The following is a 12595-nucleotide window of genomic DNA, read 5'->3' on the forward strand; positions in this document are numbered from 1 at the left end:
TGTACAAACAAAGGTCTGCAAATTTTTTCAGCCCTAAAAATTCTTCTAACCCTTGAAATCAGAGCTGTTCATGACTCTGAATATGGCATGCTTTTATATTCTCTTTTTTAACACGCACAGAGGGAGCTCCATTTTATATTTTATACAGTATATATTTTACATTTTATCTAGCGTTTTATTTGAAACGAAATTAAATAAGATATGATAAAATAAGATAAGATAAGATAAGATGAACCTTTATTAATCTAAAAAAGGGAAATTCAGGTGTCAAAGTAGGAACATCAGCAAACATCAGCAAACAGAGTGAAACACAGGAGGTAAAGGTATACAAAAATGATAAAAACAACAATAGAGATATAAAAGACACAGCGTGAATGGGTGAACATAGTGTGTCCAGTCCGTCAATAAATAAATGTATTATGTACAATAAATAAATGTAATATGTACATATGTGCAGTCTATAAAGTGGTATATAGAATGCATAGTGTAAAGTAAGTGTAAAGTGCGCCAGTGGTTAGAGTACGAGATGGTTGCAGATATTGCATGTTTAAAGGTAGATAGTGCATATTTAAAGGAAGATAGTGCATGTTTAAACTTCTTAAAGTCCTAATAGTTCTCATATGGGGGTCAGCCTTGGTTGTGGAGCCTGATGGCTACCAGCATGAAGGACTGACCCAGGCGCTTTGTGTTGTTCCAACGTGTCAGTCTTTTACATACAGGATTTCATTCTAGAAAAAGTACATAAAGTTATGAGATATTTCAAATAACATTAACTTGATTCTGTCAGTACGTCTTAACCAAAAGTAAAGATGGCAGAGATCTTCATTATTTAGATGATGGTTGATGATATAATAGTTCAGTTTGGAGGTACTGTACCAACAATAACAACTGTAGGGATTAGAAAAAAATTTCAGGGGGGTCTTACCCAAAATTTGAAACAGGCTATGAAGTCGTACTAAGGGTCCCTAGTTGGACAGGCCCTTTCCACAGTGTAAAAGTACTCAGCTCTACCTCAACTATACTCACTGCTTGTGTACTGCTCCCTCTGCATGGATCTGAAATCACTAAATGTGTCTCTCTGGGACTCCAAACATTGTGTTCTCTCTTTTGTCTGATGTGGGTCAGTCACATTAAGTTATTTTAGATTGGCCTTGTTTATTTTAATGGCTTTAAATAGCTCTTGTGTTGTTTTAAGGTGCTATAATGTGTTGTTTCTATGATGAAATACTTTATCTGATTGTATTATTAAATTTCATTCATGATGCATTTAATTCTGGTTCCTATATTTGATGTTTTGTTGCTTGTTGGCAACTTGTATTGCTGCTATCTTGGCCAGTACAAACATTTTTAATCTCACTGAGGATTTCCTGTAAATAATAAGGTAAAAAATTGTTAAATTACTTATACCACTTAAGAGTATATTTTCTCTGCAGATTATTAACCATCATGCATGCATCCTCCACTGCAGTTTAAGTGCTTGTGTTACTATCTGGATGAGACAGGTAGCATGTATCAGCTAAACAGAAATCAGAGGCAGTTACCAAAAGGCCATGGTCTTTATTACACCAACAAATTGCACATGTCCAGGTTGATTTAGTGGAACTATTAATCGCTGTTTGACCAATATACAATTTCTCATGATTTGACAAAAGTTGCTGCAAAGGTGATATAAAATGCTACCCCCTAAAAATATCATGGAATATTACAAAAACACTGTTTTGTAGTTTCTGTTTAAATGCTGTAACACGAATTATACCCATCATGTTTTATTACAAATTGTTATAAAAAATGTCCCTTAAATGATCCAGTCATACCTCTTACATATAAACAAGTGCTCCCTGTTTTAATTCTGCATGTTTTCTTCTTGGTTTGTATTTATTCGTTTCTCAATCTGTCCACCCACCGAACACCTACTGCATACAGAGAAGAAGACTTTAACACTGCTAAACACTGTATATGTAGGTTTTTCTTTGTGGACAAATTAACAGCAATGCAGCTGCGTTACAATCAGAAGAAACATCTCCTACGGTGAATTATCAGGACAAAAGAATACATCATGTCTTACTGTACTATGTCCAGAGACAGGATCCTAAGAGACACTCACTCATAACACCAGAAGCATCCTTTACAACACAGTGCAAACATAATGCAAATAGTCTATAACGGTCAATTAATTATTTATCAGTTACTCTTGTTAGTTCTGTTAATGTGTGTTATATCTGTAAATATTAAGCTAACAGTGTGTTATATAGGATCATACATACTATCATTACTTGATTCTACTTTAAATTCTACCTTCCTAGCTCCGTTATCTATGGTCATATATTTTAAGGTATTCAACACCTATGGTTCATAAAAGATAACCATCAAGTTTCAGTCAAGTGCTATGAAGACAATAAGCTGGGAAATTTGGCATTGCTGCTGTTTTGGGGAAAGCAAACATTGATTTTTTTTTTTTACCAAGAAACAGAAAAGGCTACAGATATATATATTGAATAAATGTTGCTCCCTGAAATGATAAAAGGATTTAAAAATAGTCCTACAATGAGGGAGCTCTTTCAGAAAATGTCTTAATGTGCTTGTTCATGTATGGATGAAACAGATTTCCTAAGATGTACCATTCGCTTCCAATCAAAACCCTCAGAGCTTTGCACTGTCCTTTCACGTATCCTTTCATTCTTTGGATCTGATGATACTATACATGTTTGGTGTGGCTGCTAGAAATACCTATCACAGGTTGTCCTCGCCACCAGTGCAGACAAGCGTACAGTACACATCATCACTCCTTTATCAAGAAAACTTAACTGTAGATATAAGCTAATTACATACAATGTGCGGTCTGCTATATCGATGCATATCTTTTTAGATAGAATTGAACTGGGCTGTGTGTTCTCCACTGACTTGTGAAGGATGTGAAAGACTCAGGAGATAAGAGCTGACTTTTAAAAACTGATCCCCTGTGTAACTGCGTTTGGCACAACAAAGCCAAAGGTTTCAAACATTGGAGCTGATCCGATAGATGCTTCGCTGCTAATCCCTTCCCAGGTAAGTAGAGATAAACTGCACCAAAAGAAAAAACACACAACACACTCCGCTCTCATTGTTCATCTCAGCTCAGGGCAGAATAAAGCCAGCGGCCACCCCGAGCTCTGAATGGCCTGACGAGAGCCAATCAAAAATACTGTCTTGTCCAGCGGAAAGCACCAGGCAGCCAATCGGGTCCCGTTTGACATGCCTAACTGGCTCATCCGGGACCAGCCAGTCCTCGTCTATGCTGCGTGCAGATGTTCTCTGCCTCTAGCTCCGGGTTGGTGCAAAGACAATGTCCTTTTGAGCAGAGACCGGAGGAGATCCTTCAGTCCTGATGGGTCTTCTCCTGACTGAATTTGTATTCATACTGAAAAAAAAAACCACAACAGTTAGTTTCTTTGGAGGACACTGTTGCAACTCTGACGCTTATCTTTTTGCTTTACAGTCCACACTAAGAAACCAGCATGAATCTAATACGAATTCAACAGAGTTTTGGCAAAGCACATTTACTGAAATGATTCCAATTTCTCACCAAGGCTAGCTGCCGTCCTATGTTTCCCATAGTAATCACCCCGGCGAAGAAGATGCAAGGTAACCAGGAGCGAATATACAGGAAGTCTGGAGAAGTATACCTGTGCAGAGAAGAACACTCCATTCATTAAACAATACATGACAACACTTAACTCTCATCTATGTTTTGGTCAAATACCCCAAAAATATCAAAGACAGAGGAACGTTTTCAAATGCCAAGAGAAATTCACAAAACATTGAGAACAAAATAAATTGTGTGACAAGGTTGATTTGTCATCAGAAACATAATACATACAACAATATTAACCTGCACACTTAGCCAGGATAGGCATCGCTGGTGGAGGATGTAGCTACATACTGTACAGTTAACACAAGCTGCTATGTGGAGACTATGCTGCCATAGAAAATCATTTATGGGCAAAACATACTGTAGCTATCTATATAAAATCATTGATACACTGAAAATTACAGCATACACCTATTTGTTTTCTGTCGTAGTTCAGCTCATTTTTGCCTCGGTTTTCTTTTTGGATATGATTCTTTCTCATATCAGCTGTATCCTATTCTTCTTCCTCTCTGTACATGTTCCACCGTATCAATATGCAAACTAGGTGTGAGGGAACTTACTGAAAGACTCCATTATAAACCAGGAGTTGGGTGGCCAGCGTGGCCAACAGGCCAATGGTGACTCCCAGTCCAAAGCCGCTGCGGGAGCGGTCGAACGTCCACCACAGGCCAATGGAGAGCGCCGCCAGAGTCAGAGACAGCTGGACGTTGTTGGCAAAGTCCACTTTCTGACGGAGGTAGGGTCAAGGACCAAGCAGTCAATGGCTGGTAGCTCCAAACTAGTTAACATATCTGTGTTACAGTGCAGCAGGGCTGTGGAGATATACTGTATGTACAGCTCTACCTTTTACCTAGTTAGCCGTCAAATCCTAAGAATAAAAGCACTGCATTCCTCTGCTTATATACTGATGTACAGCAGTGTACACAAACCACTGCAACCTATCAAAGTCTTAAACAGACTGGTTGTTTTTTCCACCAACATATAAGTGCTGAACAGAAGAACAACAAGACAAAACTTTAAGGATACAGCACTGGCGTGGTTGATGCCCACAAACACAGCCACACAGCGCATCACACTGGACCATTCCCGCTTGAACTTGTGTGGCTCACCCAGACGGCTGTCGATGCAGGGGTACAACAGTCCGATCATTGCTGCGAGGGGAAAAAGGGAGACAGAATAAACAGAGAGTAGAAAACACAACCAGCTTTCACTACTATGGTGGCCCAGTCAACATGTCTGATGGTATTGTTTTGCTGAGAATATGCATTCAGAGAGCATCCCTGCTATTGTGATGGCACACTCACACAGCAATAGAAGGATTACTGAATGAGCCTACCGGGCCTAAAGGGTCAGGGTGCAGGGTTAGGGCCCCCTGAGACAGAGCCTCCGTTTAAACGGTTAACAAACAACTACAAAGACACGCAAATTAACTACAAAGAAACGCCAATCCACTACAAAGAGATGCAAAATGACTACAAAGAGAAGCAAATCAGCTACAAAGAGACATAAATCAGCTATAACGAGACACAAATCAACTACAAGGAGACGCAAAACAACTACAAAGAGACGCAAATCAGCTACAAAGAGACAAAACTCAACTTCAAAGAGACGCAAAATGATGGCAAGACGCAACTCAACTACAAAGAGACGCAAATCAATTACAGAGAGATGCAAATCAACTCTAAATATAGATGTAATCAACCATAAAAAGACACAAAATGAAAGTAAAAAGACAGGAAACAGGTAAAAATGTCTGTATATCAAAACAGGATGCTGACTGGATGTCTGTTATGCTACTCTACATTAAGTTGTAGAGTCATTACTTTAGGTCAACTGATTTGAAAATTATTTTTCCCCACTTCATGGTCAGTTTGTGTGAATGAATGAATGAATGAATGAATGAATGAATGAATGAATGAATGAATGAAGCTAATTTCAGACACTGCCAGTTGGTACAGTTATTTTGAAAAATAAGAATAAACTGCTGCCATTTGCATCACAGATCACATCCTAATAAATTCTGAGCTAAATAAATTTTTGCCCTGTCATCAAAATGCAGTAGCCCTTCCCTGGGGGACGAAGCCTAATGTGTGTGGAAGCAACAAGTGGAAGCGACAGGCTCCTGCAGGAGGCGTGGTGTGTCTGGGGAGGAAGACAGCCTTGGGCTGTTGTGCTTTGTGGTGAGCCGCTTGGGAACAGGCAGCGCTGCATCCAGCCACAGCTTTACACCCAGGGGACAACATTTCAATAATGCCAGCTAGTCTAGCCCGCGGTCATATTGTGTATTCATATGCAAGGCTGTGTGTATACGCGTGTGCCGTTATCCTCCTGCATGGTCCACATACTGTATGCTTTTCTCCAAATGCCATGAGCCATGGTTGCACAATTGTGTATACTCTTATGTAACTGCATGAAACAATTCTTCTAAACAATATTTCTTCAGCTCAGTAAAATAAAAATATCTCATTTCACTTTGATTCAATTAATTGTGGCGTCTACATATGGTAAATGGTAAATGGACTTGGACTTATATAGCGCTTTTCTAGTCAACCGACCACTCAAAGCGCTTTACACTACATGTTCTACAGTTCTACTACATATTCACCCATTCACACACACATTCATACACTGATGGCAGAGGCTGCTAAGGTGCCAACTTTGCCCATCAGGATCTAATCTAAAAACTCATTCACACACCGATGGCTATGCCTTCGGGAGCAATTTGAGGTTAAGTGTCTTGCTCAAGACATTGACATGTGACCTGGAGCAGCCAGGGATCGAACCACCGACCTTCTGATTGGTGGACAACCTGCTCTACCCTCTGAGCCACAGCCGCACCCATACTACTGTACTATTACTACCGTAATACAATTACAGTTAATCAATACAGCGCTGCAGTGTTTGTGTCTTGTCAAAAAGTAAGGATTAGAATTTTAGCTTTGATTGAATATTCTTGCCATCAGTTATGGTTACACTAATAACTGATGGCAAGTTGTAAGATATCTTAGGGAAATCTTACAATGTGTTTTGGATTCTTGGTATCATGATCTGAGTCAGACTCGATTCGCAGTTCAGAATTGATTCTTGATTTAAGAAATATAAAAGAAGGCACTATTCTGGCTCTTAGACTAGTGCGCTGCATGCCATACATTCATTTGTGTCTTTAGGCCACTGGAATGCATGTTCACTGTGGCTAATTGCCTATTAGTGTGACCTAAACCACTTGGTGCCATCTGGTGTATTTCAATGTCAGTGTGGTAGCCAGTATATCTGTCAGTTAGTGTGTGTATGAAAGGTGGATCCCAGCCATAGACTGTCTGAAACCAGTATGTTTAGATACATGTTGAGGGTCATTTTACTTTCTGTTATGTTGTGAGATCATTAAACGTAATCTGTAATTTGGATTATGTTGTAATGCCTAGTCAATCTATATCAGTGGGTCACAACCCAGCTGGATTTTGAAGTGGCCATTTGAACAGAGACTCTGAGCAGTACTCGGAGCTATTGAGCACTTATGCTGTATGAAAAGACTTCATGCAAGAGCACTACACCACCTCTCAGACCATGTCAGCTTAGAACCACCGGGACCCCCCCCACCCCTTTTAAATCCCTTCTCTCCTTTCCTCTCATCTTTCCTGCCACCTAAACATAAAGATGTGAATAAGGCCAGACAGAAGTTTTTTCACTCATATATGTGTTCACATACCTGAGGCCGTGCCACAGCAGGGGGGCACCCACCAGGCCGAGGAGAATATACTGCTGATGACATCAGGGGGAAAGAGGGTGACATTTCTCTGCACCTGGAGTAGGTTCAGCACCAGGGCAAGGAAGACGCCCACAGAAAACAGCATGGTCCCTCGAATTACCAGGTTGGTGGTTCTGCAATGCAGAGCAAAAGTAGTCAGGGGACTAGAAAAATGCCTCCAGTCCAGTGTTCAGTTTTGTAGTGCAAACTGACACAACATGATAGGAGGAATCCTGGGCCTCAAAGTACATTAGTGCAGTATCCTATGCATAGCGGACTCCTTCATATCCTGCCATAGCTATGTTACATATACTGCATGTGGAGAAGACGCAGCGCTAACCTGTTGGTGATGACCGAGATATAGGGGCCCCGGGAAGGCCGTGGCATCTGCCCGGGCCCCGACCACTGCTGCTGGCCGCTGGTCACTGCGCTGTCGCTCATGGCTGTCAGTGTTAGGGACATTCGTAAGCCCAGGTCAGGAAAATATACAACGGTGTGTGACGTCTTTATCCGCCAGTGAGTTCAATGTCCTCCCCTGACATCCCAGACCACGCTGAAAAACAAGGACAGTCAGGCAGGGAATTAATGAAGAATGGGAAATCCACCCTAAAACACAACTTACATCATGCTATTTCAGCGATTTCAAACGGTCAGTATCCACAAATGTTCACATGCATCTATCATCCGAGCTGGTAATCAGAACATCGGTATTTGAGGTTATACCTATTGACACAGGTGACACTTTTTAATAGCTGCATTGAAAGTGAGGCCATGACTTAATGAATGGCTTCTTAAAATAAGCTTACGGTAAGGTGGTTGTTGTTTTTTATCCCCAGGATGGAGAATCACAACCACACATTTATGTTGTAAGATGATGAAGATATCACATCCAAATGATTCTGAAGTGACATAGGGCTCCCAGCAGGGTTGGTGTCGTTGTCTGTGTGTACAGTATATACACTACAGTTTATTAGGTCTACCTAAATAAAACTAATGCAGTCTAATACAACAGTCCTGCATTAGATCCTTACCTTCATTAAAGGTTGCGATGTTCAGTTTTTGTTGAAACTGTTTTAGAGAGGTGTTGATTCAACATTAACACTGATAAGAACCTAAGTGAATTTATTTGTATACTTAAAACGTGTAACACTAAATGATAAAATGTTTCAGTGCTGCTCAGATGATGCAGATACCTGTTCAATGCCATCAGAGAAATAACACGTAATTTTTATATGCTGGCCTTCTGCACACTGTCTCAATGTATTAAGTGTATCATTGCTTTTAAGTGGTTAATATTGGGGGACTAACTGATGCTGCCAAGCTGCGTCAGTTTTCCACCAACAACGTGACCTTTCTAAATGAATGATTTCACTAGAACAGCAGGTGATGGCCAAATCATGTTACCTCACCCAAAATCTAATGCCTTAAAAAAGACGGTCATTTATCGTGCCATCAATCATTAGAATAGCTGCCCTCTTTACATCCGTCAATCCTCTAACAAATCCTCATTGAAATACCACCTAAGAATACATTACTGAAGCAGCTGATCGATAGTCCAGTGTTGGTCATGTATGGTTTTTCTTTCGTTCCTTTTCCCTGATGATGGGCCTTGAGGTCTAAATGGTTGTGGAAGATTGTGTATGAATGTGAAATTTATATACGTTTGGAAAATTTGAATGTTATTAGTGTAACACAAATATGATGTTGTATATAGTATGTATGTGATAAATGTAATGTACTTGATTTTGGACCCCAGGAAGACTAGCTGGTGCCATTGGTATCAGCTAAAAACAAAACTGAAAACACCGGACACTGAGTACAAATATAATATCAATATCATGTGCAATACTACTTTTTACATTCTCATGTGCAATATCAGTGTCCAACATGTGCAATATTACTTGTTTTTCTGTTTGTTAGCTTACTTTACCTTTTTATTTTACTTATCTTATCTTATTTACTCATTTTACTAAATGCATCTTACTTAATTGTTATTCTATTAGGCACTGGTGCTAGAAATAGTACTTTTTTATTTTATACACTTGTACTTTATACACTTGAACTTGTTGTAATTTTGTTATATTTTTGAGCAATCTGTGGCACAAGAATTTCCTTCGGGATTAATAAAGTTCTATCTTATATTATCTTATCTTAATGGGGATCCTTTTTAAATAAATAAATGAATGAATGATGAGGTGGCATCAGACAGATCACGTTAGCTAACTGCTGGACTGCACTCACCTTTGGCCCCATTGTGTGCAGTGATGATACATAAGAGGTTCACACACTGCTGGGGATAGATCACCTCATGTGTGATCGTGTGAGGCATAACTTTAACACATCTTACTTTATAACTGTTATGATCTGATGATAACTTAGCTAGCTGAGCAACAGGCTGCTCTGGAGAGCAGTTGTGATGTCAGCTGGTGTGCTAGGTGAGTTAGCTCGACGTTAGCCTGATTATATGTAAGATGCTAGCTGGGTTAGCTAGCCTGCATGTCATTATCAGATAGCCTCGTTAGCTCACTGGCCGAGGTCAAAGATAACTCTTACCTTATGCTGACGGACACGTTGCAGTATAGTCAACGTTACACATGTCATGAGACATTTAAACTAGCTGAGTGTGTAACACTAGAGGCTGATATACACGACTATAATGTGAGTTAGCCTTCTGTCTCTGTCCCCAGGTCCCTACTGAGACTACTTCCGGATGTCTGAGATGAATGACCAGCCAATCAGCTTCTAAAGCCATGACGTAACCACGTTACACAAAACTGGCGTATCACGTGATCATAACCCAAAAAAATGAATTCCAGTCTGCAGACGTCACAAACAGCTGGATAATACAGCAGAAATAATGTTCAAGATTCAAGATTCAAGATGTTTATTGTCACAAGGTTATACAAGTACAATCGTGTGAAATGCTTTTTGCATTTAATTCATGATGTTTAATTATCTTTTGATTTGTTTAGATATATTTTCTTTTCTTCTGTACTGTTTTTTGTATGTTTTTCATTGTTTTTATTGGATTGTTTTCCACTGCGTGGTTAGGTTTTTCTGCACATTTTGTGTACTTGTTGTTGTTTAACTTTTGTTGTATTTTTTTAATTATGTTAGTTTAGATCTTTCTTCCTTTTTTGTTATTGGTTTTTTTCTCCTGTGGTTGGGGGGGGAGGTTCTTTGTATAAGCCTGTGGCTTCTTGACCTCTCCTGACACATTTCTTATTTATTTTTTTTTTTTTTTCATTGACTGGATTTTGTGCCGTTTTATATATGTGCAAATAAATAAATAAAAAATAATTCCTGTCTGCAGACGTCACAAACAGCTGGATAATACATCATGAATAATGTTCATATATTAAAATGTGCATTTTTAAATGTTACATATCAATGTCTAATTTGAAAATTAGGTGAGAGAGAGTGGAAATATTATGTAGTATTTTGGAGAGAAGTTAAAATAACCATGTAATTTGTGACTTTTTATCAATCAATCAATAAATCAATCAATCAATCAACCTTTATTTATTTAGCACCTTTCAAACAAGTCAAATGCAATTCAAAGTGCTGTACAGACGATTGACAAAATTTAGAATGTTAAAAATAGATTTAGAGACTAATGCACGCCAAAACAACCAAGATAAAAGTTAATTGAAAAATAAAGCAATAAAAGATGGGTATTTAAGATAATTAAAGGTAAATAAAATATAAGGAATAAAAATAAAAATAAAAATACAAAAATAAAAATTATGAAATAACACAAAATAAGCAGATTGTATTAAAATAATGAAATATTAATAAAATAAAATTGAATAAAAGAGATAATAATGATCGCCAATAAAATGTTGATTAAACAAAATAGAGTAAAATAAACACTATAATGATGATGATAAATAAAAATAAGTATAAACAGTAAAACCATAAAATTATAAAATTATAAAACACTACATAAAAGCCAGACTAAATAGATGTTTTTTTAGTTTACGTTTAAAAAATATCAATATTTTCATCTCCTCTAAATTCCTCTGGAAGGTTGATCCAACGGCTGGGAGCGTAATGGCTGAAAGCAGCATCACCAAATGTTTTTGTTTTGCTTTGTGGAACAACTAAAGAGAAGAACCGGAGGATCTGATGGGCCTTCCTGAACCAAAAGGATTTCTGCAAGGTAGTCTGGTGCAGTGCCTTATAAACTAATAAAATAATTTAAAAATCAATACGAAAAACTAACAGGTAACCAGTGTAAAGACTTTGAAATAGGCGTAAAGTGTGCTCTCCTTTTGGTTTTAGTCAGCACTCGTGCAGCAAAATTTTGAATTAATTGTAGCGTGTTACAATAGTCAAGCCTGCTAGTTATACAAGTGTGCATCAGTCTCTCTGTGTTGCTCAGAGAGAGAAATTATAATATTTGTAAAATTGATAAAACTCTCTGACAGGCTACTGCAGCATTTCAGCTGTCAGCCACAGAAAATATACAGCTGTAGTCTATATGTTGTAGTCATTCCTCATCCACACACACATCCACTCTGGGGTTTTTCTGTGACATATTTGATTTGCTCTTGTGGTCTAATAGGCTTACAGAGATGCAGAGGTGAGAAAGTCACAGTGCGGGGTGGATCACTCTTAATCCTCAGTCCCATTTACGCTCTATTTTGTATTCAGCATGCTGAGGCCTGCTGCTTATGATGGGGTTTCAGGGATTATATCTGGCTACACAATAGTTTGAAACAGACTATCCATGCTTTCTCATTCCACCATAGCTCAGAGTTACCTTCATCACGATTACCTGCAGTTTTCATGCTACAGATTTAGAAAAGAATCCCAGTAGAAAAAGCTCAGAACGGCTGGTGCTATTGCATGTGATGTGATGATGCCAAACAAACTGAAAGAAACAAGGCTACTAGTTCTTAAGATGAAAATAAATCACAACTTGTAATGATTTATTCATGTATTTATTGAAAGGCTTGTTTAAAGATTCAAACATAACTTCAGCGCATGAAGTTGATCCTCATCTTTTTAGACAAGAGTTGTTATTTGGCAAAAAACTAAAAAGATGAAATTAAAATAAAACACATTTCGATCATAATGTTACACACCTGGCACCTGTATGGAGATAAGATTTACAGAAATATAATCAAACAGTTCCGTTTTTACACAGAACATTTTTTGAGTTTGGTTGTTGACTGGTCAAAATGTCATTGATGGGCAGACTTCAGTATTTCCATGTG

At 38.4% G+C, this 12595-nt stretch overlaps 1 protein-coding gene across 1 annotated transcript; it reads right to left on the bottom strand.

Moving 5' to 3' along the window:
• Positions 1-1537: 1537 nt before the first annotated feature.
• Positions 1538-10089, bottom strand: insig2 (insulin induced gene 2). The gene is made up of 7 exons (XM_074658243.1): positions 9927-10089; positions 7714-7926; positions 7335-7507; positions 4655-4779; positions 4189-4355; positions 3563-3662; positions 1538-3397 (listed from the first exon to the last, which is right to left on the bottom strand). Exons 2-7 carry the CDS (start codon positions 7833-7835, stop codon positions 3356-3358), a joined length of 729 nt encoding a protein of 242 aa, XP_074514344.1. The 5' UTR covers positions 7836-7926; positions 9927-10089; the 3' UTR covers positions 1538-3355.
• Between the last annotated feature and the right edge of the window lie 2506 nt (positions 10090-12595).

Source organism: Sebastes fasciatus, chromosome 14 (genome assembly GCF_043250625.1).
Source record: "Sebastes fasciatus isolate fSebFas1 chromosome 14, fSebFas1.pri, whole genome shotgun sequence".
Classification (NCBI taxonomy): domain Eukaryota; kingdom Metazoa; phylum Chordata; class Actinopteri; order Perciformes; family Sebastidae; genus Sebastes; species Sebastes fasciatus.

Coding starts and splice junctions, on each gene's coding strand:
- insig2 (XM_074658243.1), bottom strand. CDS start 7,835: ATGTCCCTAACACTGACAGCCATGAGCGACAGCGCAGTGACCAGCGGC. Junction 4,780..7,334: donor CTGCTGTGGCACGGCCTCAG/GTATGTGAACAC, acceptor TTCCCCTCGCAG/CAATGATCGGACTGTTGTAC. Junction 4,356..4,654: donor GCATCAACCACGCCAGTGCT/GTATCCTTAAAG, acceptor TACCTCCGTCAG/AAAGTGGACTTTGCCAACAA.